This window comes from Gorilla gorilla, chromosome 2 (genome assembly GCF_029281585.2).
Source record: "Gorilla gorilla gorilla isolate KB3781 chromosome 2, NHGRI_mGorGor1-v2.1_pri, whole genome shotgun sequence".
Taxonomy (NCBI): Eukaryota; Metazoa; Chordata; class Mammalia; order Primates; family Hominidae; genus Gorilla; species Gorilla gorilla.
Genome location: NC_086017.1, coordinates 153,254,848 through 153,274,040, shown reverse-complemented (window position 1 = coordinate 153,274,040; position 19,193 = coordinate 153,254,848). Strand labels below are relative to the sequence as shown.

The following is a 19,193-nucleotide window of genomic DNA, read 5'->3' as shown; positions in this document are numbered from 1 at the left end:
CTGTTTTTGCTCACTCATCATATTATCTCCAGAAGAAAAATTCTATGAAATTACTGAGCCAAAGTGTGTATAATTTTTTAGAGCTTTTGATTCATATTGCTAAGATTGAACAGATTTATATATATACTTGTGGTATATGAAAGTGACATTTCTTTTTATATGTTTATAAATCTTTGCCAATTTAATCAGCAAAAAATGGTGTGCAATTTATTACATTTCTCTGATTACTAGTTAAGTAAACTAACATTCTGTATGTTTATTGGTCATTTGCATTTCTCTTTTGCATATGGTCTGTGTCAGAGTTGAAGTGTTGGAAGCCATTGCCATTTGGATGACAACCCACACTTAAATATTGCTTTGGCATATTAATAGATATATTTTTGCCAAATTAACAGATATATTTACATAATCATTTGACTCGATCCTATGAGCTCTTTAGTTTGTCTTGCACATACGTTCTATCATTCCCATTTTGTAGTGACCGTTCCACGATCACCTTGCCTGTGAAAGGTAGAGCTTAACTGAGCACAGATGATCTTACCCTGAACATTTCAGTAATGTTATGTCAGTCAGAAATGTTGAATATCAATGAAATTACAATATTATTAGTCAATATGATCTGATTCTTAAAAATTGAACTTAAATACTTTGAATTCAGTAGACGCATAGTGACTGGTTATATAGTACACAACACAGCATTGGAATACCCACTATAGTAACCATTTTATATATATGTATCTTATAACATCATGTTTTATACCTTAAATACAGACAATACAATTTATTTTAAAAAATTGAGAAAAAAGAGAGGAATACTCAGCATATTTTCCTCAGGACATGATTAGGCAAAGAATTTGACATGAAATATGAGTTCACTTTTTTCTCTTGTTCATTGAAAGATAAGTCCTTTTTAAATAGGTAGAATAAGGGAAGAATGGCTAATATTTTAGGATGCTTTCGCTAGCCAACTTTTTCTACTCTCAAATAATACAGTTTTTTTTGAATCTTTACAAAGCGTTTATGATAGTGGAAATTAATACATATTTTGAAGTTTTAATTAAATATATTTTGGTTTTATATATAAGCTTTAAATACAAACACCTCCCCTCCATCTATGAGACTAAGATTAGCATGCAGTATGGACTCAAAATTGACTTTTATCTTTTTGGAGTACGATTTGTTGGTTCTTAAGATGCAGGTGTACAACTGCTTAAAAAGTTTCCACATTCGTTGGCTGTTTTACTCTGCAGAAGTTGGATATTAAGAGCAGGTGTTTAAGCATAACGGTAACCCAGTAACTGAACTCTCTATTATGAATATGTGGTTTTAGTTGAGGTTTTTGAGGTTTAGTTGAGGTTGTATAATAACAAAAAGGTATAAACTGATCCTTTTGAAGTTATTATAATACATGTATTTAAATGGTTATATTGTATCAAGCATGGAATTTATTAAAGGCTGTCTTTGCCTTCTTTGCTTTCTTTTTAAAGTAGAACACCAACAAGTTTTGCCTCTGTCATCTTTCTATAGCAGAAGAGTTTAAAAAGGAGGGGGGGGTTATTAGTAATGGCACGATAAACTCTTCAACAAATCAACAAGTTGGATATTTAACATTATTTGTGAGCAGCTGAAGAGCCATAACATATAGTTATTTGTTGCAAATTTTGTTGGAAAGTATTGTCTTTATTTCTAACTGAAAACTGATAAGAAGCTGGACAAAGTTAAGTATCTGCACTATTATCTACATAGAATTAAGAGGCCATTTTCTAGATAACTTAGTCTCAGCTACTGTCATAAAAATTTGATGATGATAGATTCTAGAGATTTGCATCAAAATCACTTGTTAGGATATGAAAAATATGTAGAAATATTACTGCTAACATACTTCTTGACAGAAAGAAACAGCTGTTAGTAGAGCATTTGAATTCTTAGTAGAGCATTGAATTATCAAATAATGAAATAATTAGCTCTTACATTGATATTATAAACTATCAAATAATTGCTTATGAAAAATATAAATACAGCCAGGCACGGTGGCTCACGCCTGTAATCCCAGTACTTTGGGAGGCCAAGACGGGTGGATCACTTGAGGACAGGAGTTTGAGACCAGCCAGACCAACATGGTGAAACCCTGTCTCTACTGAAAATACATAATTAGCTGGGCGTGGTGGTGGACGCCTGTAATCCCAGCTACTTGGGAGGTTGAGGCAGGAGAATTGCTTGAACCCGGGACGCAGAGGTTACAGTGAGCCGAGATTGTGCCATTGCACTCCAGCCTGAGCAACAAAAACGAAACTCCATCTGAAAAAAAAAGAAGAAGAAAAATATAAGTAGTCAGTGTTTAAAACAATAAGTGGATAGTTATAAAGTTATAAAGCTTTGTGTGCTTTAAAATCTTTTCAGATTGCTGGAGATCTGATGTGCTGCACAGTGATGATAATTAATAGTACTGTATTGTGTGCTTGTAATTTGCTAAAAGGATAGATCTTAAATTGAATCTTCGCAACACACATATACACAATAATAGCTATATAGAGGTAATGGATATGTCAGCTTGACTGTGGTGATCATTTTACAATGTATACATATATCAAAACATCAAGATGTACACCTTAAGTGTATGCCATTTTTATATATCAATGATATCTCAGTAAAGGGGTTAAAAAAATCCTTTACATGTGGTAGTATCTTGAAAGTATAGTTTGAGGGCTGGGTGTGGTGACTGATGCCTGTAATCCCAGCACTTTGGGAAGCTAAGGTGGGTGGATCACTTGAGGTCAGGAGTTCGAGACCAGCCTGGCCAACATGGTGAAGCCCCTTCTCTACTAAAAATACAAAAATTAGCTGGGCGTGGTGGCAGGTGCCTGTAATCCCAGCTACCTGGGAGGCTGAGGCAGGAGAATCACTTGAACCTGGGAGGCGGAGGTTGCAGTGAGCCAAGATGGTGCCATTGCACTCCAGCCTGGGCCACAAGAGTGAAACGCCATCTCAAAAAAAAAAAAAAAAAGTATAGTTTGAGGTGTCATACCACAAACTTGTGATGTTACAAGTTAGTGTAATGTAACAAAATTGTAATGTTTCAAGGTTACAAATCTTCAGTGCTTACAAAAAGTATTTGATAGTAATAATAGAGCCAATTTTTGGATGTTTGCATGCTGCCAAGTTTTCAAAAATTGAGGGTTTTTTTTCCTCCAGGCTTTGTAATATATTTCTGATATTCTGTTTGATGATATTACTATATTCAGCTCTGTGATGCCAAGTAGTGTAGTGGATATTACCTTAAATTAAATAAATTATCTAAAAGTGAATTCATAAATACTTGCTGTGGGTAGTCCCTCAAGTATAATACTGACAGTAACGTATGCTGACATGGATTGAGCAGTATGTGCCAAATCCTGTGCTATATGCTTTACATGAATTATCTCATTTAGTCTTTATAACAACCTGAATTGCTAAGTACTGGTATCACCCTCCAATTTACAGATGAGGAAATGCATGACTTGACCAAGGCCAAACCCCTAGTAGGCTTGATGGTCCAGAATATGAATCCAAGCAGTTGGACTTAAGGCCAATGTATTTTACTTCTGCATTGTGGTATTAATGGTCTTTATTTGATTCCTCACATGTCATAGTACTGAAAGCATCTTAGATAGTGATTAAGAATAGTACAAATTAAGGGCAGCAGTGGGGATGGAATTTTGAAATATCTATTGGCAACTTCATGGCTGCTACATTACTTACTTGCTTTCAAAGAACTGTCAGTAAAATCTATAAAATCTCAGTTCTGCTCATAAGTAATAGTATTTCATTAATTTTTATCTTAAGCTGGACAATTCATATTCCTCTCACCTTTTTTTTTTTGAGACAGGGTCTCACTCTGTCATCCAGGCTGGAGTGCAGTGGCATGATCTCAGCTCACTGCAACACCTCTGCCTCCCAGGCTCAAGCGATCCTCCCACCTCAGCCTCCCAAGTAGTTGGGACTACAGGCAATATTTTTCCCCTTTTAAATAATATGTCAACATTTCATTTTAAAATAATACTCCTGTGGTTAATATAATTAATTCATTTGATGTGGCTATATATATTTGATATGGACGTCTGATGGAAGATATAAAATAGCTTGTTAAGTGAACACATACTACTTAATATTCTATTTTTAACTTTTTAAATGGTTTTATTCAGGTTGGTTTGACTTCCACAAATGCAGAAGTAAGAGGATTTATAGATCAGAATCTCAGTCCAACAAAAGGTAAGGATTATTGAATAAAAATTTTCTGAATTAAGTTAGTTTTATTGCATATTTGTTTTGTAAAATATGCAGCTACATGAATTACTTGATGTATAATTTATGATATTAGGATGTTGTTCCATCCCACATAACTTGTGCTGTATGAAAGTCATTTACCTCTGACAGACGGAGGATTTTTGTGTGTGATTTTTCTCTTTCCTAAGAGATCTCTAAGATCCCTTATCAATGATCTTATTACAATTGAAACTGTTCAGACCACTTTTTTCTTGATTTTCTTGTTTGACAATCCTACTTTCAAATGGTTTAAGTTGTAAGGAAGTACAGTAGAGAAAATACATATATATATGTTTTCTATATTTTATATATGTGTGTATGTGTGTATTTCTTTGACTAATATATGTCTTACTGGAAGAATGCTTATATCAGAAATCTGGCCCACTGGCTTGGTGCAGTGGCTCACACCTGTAATCCCAGCACTTTGGGAGGCCGAGGCAGAAGGATCACTTGAGCCCAGGAGTTTGAGACCGGCCTGGGTAACGTAGTGAGACTCTGTCTTTACAAAAACTTAGCCGGGCATGGTGGTGTGTACCTGTAGTCCCAGCTACTCAGGAGGCCAGTGTAGGAGGATTGCTTGAGCCTGGAAGGTTGAGGCTGCAGTGAGCCATAATCATGCCACTGTACTCCAGCCTGGGTGACAGAATGAGACCTTGTCTCAAAAAAAAAAAAAAAAAAAAAGTATTCTGACCCACCAGTACAAGAACTTACACAGGAACCAGCAGTATCTTTCAATATGTCTCCTTGAACAATATCTTGTGGTATATAGAGATACGTGCTGAAATGTCTACGGATGAAAGTATATGATGTCTGGAATTGGCTTCAAAATAATCCACTAGGAGAAGGAGGGTAAAGTGGGTGGTATTATAGATAAAACAATATTGTCTTAAGTTGATTATGTGTTTAAGTTAGGTAATATTTCTGTGGGGTTTCATTATTCCTTTCCTTTCTCTTTTGTGTATATTTGAAATTTTTCATTATAAACTGTAGGAACAAGATCTATTACAATACAAATAGCTATGAGAGAAACATCAGCTTCCTTAAAGGGTTTATGTCTAAGGTGGGAGACGTACTCTAGAGCAGAGGTCCCCAATTCCCAGGCTGTGAGTTCATGGCCTGTTAGGAACCAGGCTGCATAGCAGAAGGTGAGCGGCCAGCAAGTGAGCATTAGATTCTCATAGGAGGGCGAATCCTATTGTGAACTGCACATGAGAGGGATCTGGGTTGTGCAGTCCTTAAGAGAATTTAATGCCTGATTATCTGAGGTGGAACAGTTTCATCCTGAAACCATCCATCTCTCTCCACCCCCATCCATGGAAAAATTGTCTTCCACGAAACTGGTCGCTGGTACCAAAAAAGGTTGGGGACCACTGTTCTAGAGAGCAGGCTAGAGACATCTATATTCCAATATAAAAATGTCTAGCTTAATTTTATTTATTTATTTATTTATTTATTTTGGTGGCAGAGTCTCACTCTGTTGCCCAGGCTGGAGTGCAGTGGCATGATCTTGGCTCACTGCAACCTCCACTTCCCGGGTTCAAGTGATTCTCCTCCCTCAGCCTCCCGAGTAGATGGGATTACAGGCACATGCCACAATGCCCGGCTACTTTTTGTATTTTTGGTAGAGACAGGGTTTCCAGGGTTTCACCTTGTTGGCCAGGTTTAAGCCACCACACCTGGCCTAGCTTAATAATAATAATAGTCCATGGGAATGATTCTGAGAGTTAAGGTATGTATTATGAGGCCATTTAAGAGATACTTTAAGCCTCAATGCTCCTCATTTTTTTTCCCACATGACAACATTCATAGAAAATGATAACATTTGTGGGATGCACTAGGGCTAAACAAAAAGGCTGCTTAAGGTCAGGATTAAGCTACCTAGAAGCTTCAGCTGTCCGAGGCCACTCCAGACTGCCGTGAGGGCTGAGGGACTCCATTCTTTTGTATACCTATAGCTTATTCACAACACGTAACTGGGAATCTCTGCTCTAATAAAACGTAGTAATCAGGTCAGGGGAAGGAAGTGGGAACAACAAGCTTGGTAGACATGGAAGACTATGATATTGAGTATTGCAATAATGAGAATAATGGAATGATGCAGCAACCTTGAAAATAAAGAGAGGATAGCAAGTCATAAAGGGGAAAAGTGACATGGAAAAATGCTTTTGGCTGGGCATGGTCACTCACGCCTGTAATCCCAGGACTTTGGGGGGCCAAGGTGGGCGGATCACCTGAGGTAAGGAGTTTGAGACCAGCCTGAGCAACATGGTAAAACCCTGTCTCTACTAAAAGTACAAATATTAACCAGGTGTGGTGGCAGGTGTCTGTAATCCCAGCTACTGCAGAGGCTGAGGCAAGAGAATCACTTGAACCCAGGAGGCGGAGGCTGCAGTGAGCTGAGATCATGCCATTGCACACCAGCCTGGGCAACAGAATGAGAGTCTGTCTCCAAAAAAAAAAAAAAAAGAAAGAAAGAAAGAAAAATGCTTCCAAAAGACAGAAGACAAAGAAAGAGAATGGGAGTTTAGGTGAGAAAGATTGTCTTTGATGGTAGAATAGGCATCTGAAGGGTAAGTACTAGTTATAAATGTTAGCCCTGGACAGATGTTAACACCAGTAAAGTTTAGTTACAGAGTAAAACCTTCTCAGTTTGTTTAACTTTATAGAACAAATGGAGAGGAAGACAGAGAATCATTTAAGAGTGGACTAGAGAGATCAGGTTTTGAAATAGCTATATGCATGTGTTTGTTTTTGAGACAGGGTTTTGCTATGCCCAGGGTGGTTTTGAACTCCTGGAGTTCAAGCCTGTGGAGTAGCTGAGACTACAGGCATGTGTCACTGCACCTGGCTGAAATAATTATATGTTTTAAAAGAAAACTGTTGCTCTTCTTTGAGCTGTTAGCTAGTAACAGCAGTTGGTTCACATTACGTGAACCAACAAGATTTGGAAGAGATTTCTTTTAAATATTTTTTAATTGGTAAAATTCAGTTAATATTTGTTACAGGCCCAAGATGAGAGTTGTGTTTGAAGTGAGATGTAGAAAAGTATTTTTCTTAATTGAAATGATGATGTAGCAATGATATTATAGAAACTTTTGAAAAATAGAAAAAAAATTCTGCCTAATACAACCTTTTCTTTTTTGTAATTTTTCCTAATTATTTATATAACTATGTTTTAAAGTTATAAAACTGGTATATATTATAGTTGTCTATTTTCCTTTTTTGACTGAATCTAAAAAACACACTTTCCATGTTTTGACATTTATAAATACCTTTCTTAGAGCTTCATACTGTTTCATTGTGCTTATGAGTAATGATTTATTAAACATTTTTTCATTTCCTTATTGTTGGATATTTGTCTTTTTTGTTGGTTATATATGATGCATATATATTTCTATATATGATATAAACCTATGATGTTGGACATCATAATGAATCTTTAATCAGCTAAGTTTTTGTTTCTTTTTATTTATTAAGATAAGTACTCAGAAGTGCAGTTACTGGGTCACTCCCCTGCCTAATTAAACCCTTTTAAGCAACTTCCTATTTAAATTAAAATAAAATCCCAGATCCCTTACCTGCAACACCCTGAAGTTAGGTCCTGAAGTTAGGTTCATTTTTTTCCTACCATTTTTCCTGTGTTCTTCACATATGACAATTTTCATTAATCTGTCTTCAAGTTAGCTTATTTTTTTTCAGTTATCACTATTCTATTAATCCTAGCCAGTGATTTTTTTTTCAGACATTGCATTTTTCAGTTCGAGAATTTCCATTGGGTTCTTTTTGTTTTTTTTTTCTACTGAGAGAGGGTGAAAGCACAAATGCAAGAGCATTGACAAAGAAATTGTAGAATGTTAGAGCAGCACTGAACTCAGTTGAGGTTAAAGATCTTAAACCCTGCTGGACGCGGTGACTCACGCCTGTAATCCCAGCATTTTGAGAGGCTGAGGGGGGTGGAACACCTGAGGTCAGGAGTTTGAGACCAGCCTTACCAACATGGTGAAACCCTGTCTCTACTAAAAAATACAAAAATTAGCTGGGCATGGTGGCGGGCACCTGTAATCCCAGCTGCTTGGGAGGCTGAGGCAGGAGAATCGCTTGAACCAGCGAGGCAGAGGTTGCAGTGAGCCAAGATCACGTCATTGCACTCCAGCCTGGGTGACAGAGCAAGACTCCGTCAAAAAAAAAAAAAAGATATTAAATCCAGGAGGTCGACTACTTTTGTCCAGCAGCACTAATAAGAAAGATAGCTGGTCTGGCTGGGCACAGTAGCTCATGCCTATGATCCCAGCACCCTGGGAGACTGAGGTGGAAGGATTTCCTGAGTCCAGGAATTTGAGGCTGCAGTGAGCTATGATTGCACAACTGCATTCCAGCCTGGGTGATAGAGCATGACCCTGTCTCAAAAAAAAAAAAAAGACCTGGCGCGGTGGCTCACACCTATAATTCCAGCACTTTGGGAAGCCAAGGCGTGTGGATCTCTTGAGCCCAGGAGTTCGAGCCCCCAGCCTAGCCAGCATGGTGAAACCCTGTCTCTACTAAAAATACAGAAATTAGCCAGGTGTGGTGGCGCATGCCTGTAATCCCAGCTATTCGGGTGGCAGAGACACAAGAATCACCTGAACCCGGGAGGTGGAGGTTGCAGTGCGTCAAGATCACGCCACCGCACTCCAGACTGGGGGATAGAGTGAAGCTCTGTCTAAAAAAAAAGAGAAAAAAGAAAAAAAAAAGGTAGCTGGACTGCTCCAGGGTTGCGTTATATCCAGCCAGTACTACAGAAGGGAAAACAGTGTAGATGTGAGACACATATAAAGATTGTTTTGTGGCAAGAAATGAGACCTGAGAGGTAGGCCACGTTCTTTCATTGATTCAGCAAATATTTATTGAATAGTACTTACTTACTATGTGCCAGGCATTTTTCTAGGTGCTAAGGATAAACAAGGAATAGAACAAAGTCCCTTCCCTCATGGAGCTTACATTCTGGTGAGGAAGATAGATTACAAACACATACACATAAAAAAACTGGTTATGTGAAAAAATCTGTATATCAGGGTATAGGACTGAGGATACAATAGCAAGGAGATTCAGCTTTAGATGGGGTGGGTCAGAGAAGAATGCACTGAGGAAGTAACAATGTAGCAGAGGAGGTGACTACACAGTAGAGACCTAGATAATAAAGTTACTACTCATAATCTGTGATGCTAATTAGACTGCGACTTAATGAATCAGTAAAGAAGTATGCAAAATAGGCTGGGTGCCATGGCTCATGCCTATAATCCCAACACTTTGGGAGGCCAAGGGGGGTGGATTGCTTGAGCTCAGCAGTTCAAGACCAGCCTGGGCAACATGGCAAAACCCCGCCTCTACAAAAATTACAAAAAAATTAGCTGGTGTGGTGGCATGTACCTGTAGTCCCAGCTTCTCTGGAGGCTGAGGCAGGAGGATCACTTGAGCCTGGAAGGTGGAGGTTGCAGTGAGCTGAGATCGTGCCACTGAACTCCAGCCTAGGTGACAGAGTGAGGCCCTGTCTCAAAAAAAAAAAAAAAAGAAAAGAAAAGAAGTATGTGAAATAATAAGAAATGCAGTCATGTGCTGCATAATGATGTTTCAGTCAATAATGGATGGCTATCCAGTGGTGGTCCCATAAGATAATAGTCTTTTTACTGTACCTTTTCTATGTTTAGCTATGTTTAGGTACACAAATACTTACCATGTGTTACAGTTGCCTACAGTATTCAGTACAGTAACATGCTACACATTTAGGTTTGTGTAAGTATACTCCATGATGTTTGTACAACAATGAAATCACCTAACAAAGCATTTCTCAGAACTTATCCCCATTGCCAATTGACACATGACTACATATATTAGTCTCTGCTCCTACTCTCTGGCACAGAACTCTTACGACCCTTGTAATTTCCTGAATGATAGGGGTGCTAGGAGAATCATTTGTCATATCATTTGATCGCTGCCCTGATTCCTGAGACAGAGTTGCTAATACCCTTGTAGATAGGAGTACTAGGAGTATCTTTTGTTGTAATATTTGGTCTTTGACCCCAGTTCCTGACACAGAACTCCTAAGACCTTTGTAATTTCCTGAGTGATAGGAGCATCTGATACAGAGCTCCTAAATCCCTCAGGATTTCCTGGGTAATTAGGAGTGACTTTTGTACAAATGAGGTGACCCTTGGTGGACTCCTGGATGGGGGCTAGTCACCAGAAAGATAAAGCCACGATTGTAAGCTTGAAGCTTTCAGCTCTACCCTCTATCCATTGGAGATGGGAGAAGGGCTGGAAATTGAGTTAATAATTAATCATACCTCTGTGATGAAGCCTCCATAAAAATCCCTGAACTATAAGGTTTGGAGAGTTTCCAGGTTGGTGTAGACACCCATGTGTCAGGAGGGTGGCACACCCCAACTCTGGGGACAGAAGCTTCTGAGCTTGGAGCCCTTCCATACCTTGCCCTATGTATTTCTTCATCTGGCTGTTGATCTTGTTCATCTTTGTCCTTTGTTATATCCTTTAAAAATTAACTGATAAACATAAGTAAAGTGCTTCCCTTTTGCTAGAGTTCTGTGAGCCACTCTAGCAAATTAATCGAACCTGAGTAGGGAGTTTGAGGAACCCCAATTTATAGCTGATTGGTCAGAAGCAGAGGTTACAACCTGGTGCTTGCAACTGGCATGTGAAGTGGGGGACAGTATTATGGCTCTGAGCCCTTAACCAGTGGGATCTGATGCGATCTCCTGGTAGTGTCAGAATTTATTTTTTGCTAGTAGGGAGAAATCCCCACACATTTTGGTGACCAGAGGCAAAGTGTTTTGTGTTAAATGGTGTACAAGAGTTGGAAAAACACTTTGGTTTTTTTCCCATTCTTAATAAAGTGATACCATCAGAAAGAGAACCCTAGAAGCAGAATGTAGACAAAACTAGAAGTGGAGGTGATCCTGAAGAGAGAGAGGCAGTAAGTTCTCAGAAGTTACCACCAAATCCAGGTGAAAAAGAACAAGGGCGGAAGATAGTGGCAGAAGGGAAGGGAAAGAAATGATAGGCATGAATAATATTTTAAAAGTAGATTTGGTGACTGAGGTTTGGTCACCTCAGTCAGAGGCAAGGTACTAATCAAGGTAGATTGCTGGGATCACAGTTTGATTGACTGAGTAGATAATGGGTAGAGATTTCCCATCCATTCTCTGTTTTACCAGCAGAACCCTTTTCCCAAGTAAAATCTTACATGGAATCCAATATATCAGTTAGACAAAATGAGGCTAATGTGGGTGGAGGACCTGGAGCTTCCTGAGGTTATTAGCAATACTTCTAATGGGAAGTAGGACAAGAGGCGTTATATGCACATACCCTGAAGAGCTCTTTTTTTAAGATTTAGCTGTTTCCAGCTTCCCTTGTCCTTGCGCTCAGATATACAGTTGGCAGGGGAAATTTTTGTTACTTTTCCCCCTTAATAAAAGAGTAATAAATGCTCATTAAAAAATACAAAGAAAAATGAGAAAAATACAAAATCTAGTTCAAATACACAAGATTAAAACAACATATTTTCTTTTATTATTTTTATGTGCAGCTTAAAAATAAGGTTATAATCATATTTATTTCTAATATTTTGAAGTTTTGATTAAAAATTTTTAAAATTTTTTGTGGGTACATAATAGATGCGTATACATATATATTTATGGAGTACTTGAGTTACTTTGATATAGGCATACTTTATCAAATGTGTAATAATCACATCATGGTAAATGGAATATCCATCCCCGCAAGCATTTGTCCTTTGTGGTTACAAACAATCCAGTTACACTGTTTTAGTTATTTATAAATGTATAATTATTGACCGGCTGGGTGCAATGGCACATGCCTGTAACCCCAGCACTTTGGGAGGCAGGCGGATCACTTGAGGTCAGGAGTCTGAGACCAGCCTGGCCAACATGGTGAAACCCTGTCTCTACTAAAAATATAAAAATTAGCCGAGTGTGGTGGCATTCGCTTGTAATCCCAGCTACTTGGGAGGCTGAGATGGGAGACTTGCTTGAATCTGAGAGGTAGAGGTTGCAATGAGCTGAGATCACACCACTGCACTCCGGCCTGGGCGACAGAGTGAGTCTCTGTCTCAAAAAAATAAAAAATAAAAAAATCTAATATCAAATATTATTTATTCTTTCTGTTTTTTTTTGTACTCGTTAATCACCCTCACTCCCCCTGCCGTCCCTGCCACGCCACTATGTTTCCCAGCCTCTGATAACCATAGTTTATTTTCTGTCTCCACGTGTTCAATTGTTTTAGTTTTTAGCACCCACAAATAAGTAAGAACATGTGAAGTTTATCTTTCCATGCCTTGCTTCTTTCACTTAACATAATGACCTCTGGTTCCTTCCATATTGTGAATGACAGGATCTCATTTTTTTTAATGGCCAAATGGTACTCCACTGTGTACATGTACCACATTTTCTTTATCCATTTGTCTGTTGATGGACACTTAGATTGCTTCTAAATCTTGGCTATTGTGAATAGTGCTGCAACAAACATGGAAATACAGATGTCTCTTCAATATACTGATTTCTTTTCTTTTGGGTGTATACCTAGTAGTGGGATTGCTGGATCATGTGGTAGCTCAATTTTTAGTTTTTTGAGGAGCTCCCAAACTGTTCTCCGTAGTGTACTAACTTATATTCCTGCCAACAGCGTACAAGGGTTCCCTTCTCTCCACATCCTCACCGACATTTGTTATTCCCTGTCTCTTGGTTAAAAGCCATTTTAGCTGGGGTGAGATGATATCTCATTGTAGTTTTAATTTGCATTTCTCTGGTAATCAGTGATTTTGAGCACTTTTTATATACCTGTTTGCCATTTATATGTCTTATTTTGAGAAATGTCTATTCAGATCTTTTGCCCATTTTTTAATTGAATTGTTAGCTCTTTTATATTCTGGTTATAAAACTCTTGTCAGGTGGGTAGTTTGCGGATGTTTTCTCCCATTCTGTGGGTTGTCTCTCACTTTGTTGATTGTTTCCTTTGCTATGCAGGAACTTTTTACTTGGTATGTTCGCATTTGTCCATTTTTGCTTTGGTTGCCTGTGCTTGTGGGGTCCTGCTCAAGAAATTCTTGCCCAGACCAATGTCCTGGAGATTTTCCCCAAGGTTTTCTTGTAGTAGTTTCATAGATTGAGGTCTTAGATTTAAATCTTTAGTCCACTTTGATTTGATTTTTGTATATGGTGAGAGATAGGGGTCTAGTTTCATTCTTTTGCATACGGATATCCAGTTTTCCCAGCACTGTTTATTGAAGAAACTGTCTGTTCTCCAATGTATGCTGTTGGCACCTTTGTGGAAAATGAGTTCACTCTAGGTGTATGGATTTATTTCTGGGTTCTCTATTCTGTTCCATTGGTCTATGTGTCTGTTTTTTTGCCAGTATCATGCCATTTTGTTTACTATAGCTCTGTAGTGTAATTTGAAATCAGGTAATGTGATTCCTTCAGTTTTGTTCTTTTTGCTCAGGATAGCTTTGGCTATTCTGGGTCTATTGTTGCTCTATATAAATTTTAGGATTGTTTTTTCTATTTCTGTGAAGAATGTCATTGGTATTTTGATAGGATTGCATTGAATCTAAAGATTGCCTTGGGTACTGTGGACATTTTAACAATACTGATTCTTCTAGTCTATGCATATGGAATATCTTTCCATTTTTTGTGTCCTCTTTAATTTCTTTCATCAGTATTTTATACTTTTTATTGTAGGGATCTTTCATTTCTTTGACTAATTCCTAGGTATTTAATTTCATTTGTAGCTACTATAAATGGGATTACTTTTAATTACTTTTTCAGATTGTTCACTGTTGCCATATAGAAAGCTACTGATTTTTGTATGTTGATTTGTGTCCTGCAACTTTACTGAATTTGCTTAGCAATTCTAATAGTTTTTTTGTGGAGTCTAGATTTTTCCAAATATAATATTATATTATCTGCAAACAGGGATAATTTGACTTCTTCCTTTCCAATTTGAATGGCCCTTTATTTTTATCTCTTGTCTGAATGTTGTAGCTAGGACTTCCAGTACTATACTGAATAACAGTGTTGAAAGTAGGCTTCCTTGTTGTGTTCCAGATCTTATAGGAAAGGCTTTCACTTTTTCCTATCCTGTATTTTACTAGCTGTGGGTCTGTCATGTATGCCTTTTATTATGTTGAGGTACGTTCCTTCTGTACCCAGTTTTTTAGGGATTGTATCATGAAGGGATGTTGAATTTTATCAAATGCTTTTTCAGCATCAGTTGAAATGATTATATTGTTTTTGTCTTTCATTTCATTGAAATGATATATTACATTGATTGACTTGCATTCATTGAGCCATTTTGCATCTCTGGGATACATCCCACTTGGTCATGATCAATGATCTTTTTAATGTGTTGTTGAATACAGTTTAGTAGTATTTTGTTGAGGGTTTTTGCATCAGTGTACATCAGGGATATTTGCCTGTAGTTTTCTTTTTTTGATGTTTCTTTGTCTGGTTTTGGCATCTGGGTGATACAAGCCTTGTAGAATGAATTTGGAAGTATTCATCTCTCCTCCATTTCAGTGGTCCCCAACCTTTTTGGCTCCAGGGATTGGTTTTGTGGAATACAATTTTTCCATGGACTGGGGTGAGGGGTGGTATGGTTTCAGAATGATTCAAGTGTATTACATTTGTTGTGCACCTTATTTCTAATATTATTACATTGTGATATATAATGAAGTAATTATACAACTCACCATAATGTAGAATCAGTGGGCGCCCTGAGCTTGTTTTCCTGCAACTAGGTGGTCCCATCTTGGGGTGACGGGAGTCAGTGACAGATCATCATCAGGCATGAGATTCTCACAAGGAGCACACAACTTAGATCCCTCACATGCATAGTTCACAACAGGGTTTGCACTCCTGTGAGACTCTAATGTCATGGCTAATCTGACAGAGGTGGAGGTCAGGTGGTAATGCAAGCAGTAGGGAGCAGCTGTAAATACAGATGAAGCTTCTTTCACTCGCCCGCCACTCACCTCCTGCAGTGCAGCCTGGTTTCTAACAAGCCACGGACCAGTACCAGTCTGTGGCCCAGGGGTTTGGGACCCCTGCTGTACTTTTTGGAATAGTTTGAGTAAGATGGATATCAGTTCTTCTTTAAATATTTGGTAAGATTTAGCAGTGAAGCTGTCAGGTGCTGGGCTTTTCTTTACTGAAAGCCTTTTTATTACTGCTTCAATCTTGTTACTTGTTATTTGTCTGTTCAGGTTTTGGATTACTTTATGGTTCAGTGTTGGTAGGTTGTATGTGTCTGGGAATTTATCCATTTCTTCTAGGTTTTCCAATTTATTGGCATATAGTAGCCATGTTGCTCCTAGTAGCCACTAATGAATTTCCGTGGTATCAGTTTTAATGTCTCCTTTTTTGTCTCTGATTTTATTTATTTGGGTCTTCTCTCTTTTTTTCTTAGTCTGACTAAAGGTTTGTCAATATTATCTTTTCAGAAAACCAACTTTTTGTTTCATTGATCTTTTGCATTGTTTCCTGTGTTTCAATTTGTTTTATTTCTGCTCTGATCCTTATTCTTTCTTTTCTTCTACAAATTTTAGGTTTGGTTTGCTCTTGCTTTTCTAGCTCTTTAAGATGCATCATTAGGTTATCTATTTGAAGTTTTTTCACTTTTTTGATGTATAAGCACTTATACCATAAACTTCCCTCTTAGTGCTTCTTTCACTATATCCCATAGGTTTTGGTGTGTTGTGTTTCTTTTATCATTTGTTTCAAGTACATTTTAAATTTCTTTCTAATTTCTTTTTTGACCCTCTGGTCAACTGGTAGCATATTGTTCAGTTTCCATATCTTTGTACAGTTTCTAGAATTCCTCTTGTTATTGATGTCTAGTTTTATTCCATTGTGGTCAGAGAAGATGCTTCATAATATTTCAATTTTTTGAATGTTTTAAGACTGTTTTGTTACCTAACATATGGTCTGCTCTTGAGAATGATCCATGTGCTGAAGAAGAGAATGTGTATTGTGCAGCCATTGGATGAAATGTTTTGTAAATATCTTATTAGGTCCAATTGGTCTATAGTGAAAATTCAATCTAGTGTTTCCTTGTGGATTTTCTGTTTGGAAGATCTGTTCATTGCTGAAAGTGGGATATTGAAGTCTCCAGCTATTATTGTATTGGGGGTTTATCTGTCTGTTTAGCACTAATAATATTTGCTTTATATATCTGGGTGCTCCAGTGTTGGGTACATATATATTTACAATTGTTATATCCTCTTGCTGAATTGACCCCTTTATGTAATGACCTTCTTTGTCTCTTTATAGTTTTGTCTTGAAGTCTGTTTTATCTGATACAAGTATAGCTGCATCTGCTCTTTTTTGGTTTCCATTGTCATGGAATATCTTTTTCCATCTCTTTATATATCTGCGTGTGTCTTTATTGGTGAAGTATGTTTCTTGTGGGCAACAAGTCATTGGATCTTGTTTTTTATCCATTCAGCCACTCTATGTCTTTTGATTGGAGAGTTGAGTCCATTTTCATTCGATGTTACTGTTGATAAGTACGGACTTACTCCTGCCATTTTATTGTATCCTGGTTGTTTTGTGATGTTCTCTTCCTTCCTTCTTCCCTTCCTTCCTGCGTTCCTTTTAGTTAAGGTGATTTTTCTCTGGTGGTATGATTTAATTTCTTGCTTTTTATTTTTTGAGTATCCATTGTATGTTGTTTGATTTGAGGTTACTATGAGGCTTGCAAATAATATAACCCATTATTTTTTAAACAGATGACAACTGGCTGGATGTGGTGGCTCATTCCTGTGATCCCAGCTCTTTGGGAGGCTAAGGCGGGCAGATCACTTGAGGTCAAGAGTTCATGACCAGCCTGGCCAACATGGCAAAAACCCCATCTCTACTAAAAATACAAGAATTAGCCAGGCATGGTAGTGTGCATCTGTAATCCCAGCTACTTGGGAGGTTGAGGCATGAGAATCACTTGAACCTGGGAGGCGGAGGTTGCAGTGAGCCGAGATCGTGCCACTGCACTCCAGCCTGGGTGACAGAGCAAGACTCCATGTCAAAAAAATTAAAAATAAGTGAGTTTTGTACCTTCAGATGATTTCTTATTGCTCATTAACATCCTTTTCTTTTAGATTGAAGGACTTTCTTTAGAATTTCTTATAGAACAGGTCTGATGTTGATGAAATCTCTTCGCTTTTGTTGTCTGGGAAAGTCTTTATTTCTCCTTCATGTTTGAAGGATATTTTTGCTGGATATACTATTCTGGGGCAAAACGTTTTTTCCTTCAGCACTTTAAATATGTCACGCCACTCTCTTCCTGGACTGTAAAGTTTCCACTGAAAAGTCTGCTGCCGGGTGCTTTGGAGCTCCATTGTATGTTATTTGTTTCTTTTCTCTTGGGGCTTTTAGGATTCTTTCTTTATCTTTGACCTTCAGGAGTTTGATTATTGAATCCCTTGAGGTAGTCTTTGGGTTAAGTCAGCTTGGTGTTCTATAAACTTCTTGTACTTGAATGTTGATATCTCTCTCTAGGTTTGGGAATTTTGCTGATATTATCTCTTTGAATAAACTTCTTACCTTATCTGTTTCTCTGCCTCCACCTTAAGTTATTAAGGCCAATACCTTAAGTTATTAAGGCCAACAACTTTTAGATTTGCTTTTTTGGAGGCTATTTTCTAGATCTTGTAGGTGTGCTTCATTCTTTTTTATTCTTTTTTCTTTTGTCTCCTCTGATTGTGTGTTTTTTGTTTTTTGTTTTTGAGATGGAGTCTCGCCCTGTCACCTAGGCTGGAGTGCAATGGCGCAATCTCGCCTCACTGAAACCTCTGCCTCCCGGGTTCAAGCCATTCTACTGCCTCAGCCTTCTGAGTAGCTGGGATTACAGGTGCCCGCCAGCACACCCAGCTAATTTTTGTATTTTTAGTAGAGATGGGGCTTCACCAGGTTGGCCAGGCTGGGACTGTGTATTTTCAAATAGCCTGTCTTCAAGCTCACTAATTCTTTCTTCTGCTTGATCAATTCTGCCGTTAGAAGACTCATACATTTTTCAGCATGTCAGTTGCATTTTTCAACTCTAGAATTTGTTTGATTCTTTTTAGTTATTTCAATCTCTCTGTTAAATTTATCTGATAGAATTCTGAATTCCTTCTCCGTGTTATCTTGAATTTCTTTGAGTTACCTCAAAACAGCAATTTTGAATTCTCTGTCTGAAAGGTCACATACCTCTTTTCCTCTGGGATTGGTTACTGGTGTCTTACTTAGTTCATTTGTTGAGGTATTGTTTTCCTGGATGGTCTTGATGCTTGTGGATGTTCATCGATGTCTGAACATTGACGAGTTATAAATTTATTGTAGTCTTTGGTGTCTGGGCTTGTTTGTACCTGTGCTTCTTGGGAAGGCTTTCTAGGTATTCTAAGGGACTTGGGTGTTGTGATTCAAGTTTTTAGTCATGGCAGCTGTATCTGCATTAGGGGGTACCTTAAACCCAGTAATGCTGTGGTTCTTGCAGACTTGTAGAGGTGCCACCTTGGTAGTCTTGGATAAGAACTGGGAGAATTTTCTGGTTTACCAGGCAGAAACTCAGATTATCTTTCCTTACTTTTTCCCAAACAGAGTGTCTCTGTCTGTGTTGAGCTGCCTGGAGGTAGGGGAGGGGTTACATAAGTATCCCTGTGGCCACCACCACTGGGACTGCACTGGTTCAGACCTGAAGCCAGCACAATACTGGGTCTTGCTCAAGGCCCTGGGGCTCTACGATCAGCAGGTGATGAAGCCAGCTGGGTTTGTGTTCTTCCCTTCAGGGCAGCGAGTTCTCCTGGGCCCCATGCGGGTTGAGAGATGCCATCTGGGAGGCAGGGCCTA

The 19,193-nt window shown here is 38.2% G+C and overlaps 1 protein-coding gene across 18 annotated transcripts in view; it reads left to right on the top strand.

Annotated features, from left to right (window-relative positions):
- TFDP2 (transcription factor Dp-2) overlaps positions 1 to 19,193 on the top strand; it is a 194,010-nt gene that overhangs the window by 56,271 nt on the left and 118,546 nt on the right. For all 18 annotated transcript variants that reach the window (XM_019024018.4, XM_019024017.4, XM_055383127.2 and 15 more), the window contains one exon: positions 4,182 to 4,248. In XM_019024018.4, the coding sequence (XP_018879563.1) occupies positions 4,182 to 4,248 (67 nt within the window). Of the gene's footprint in view, positions 1 to 4,181; positions 4,249 to 19,193 lie in introns of those variants that run through there.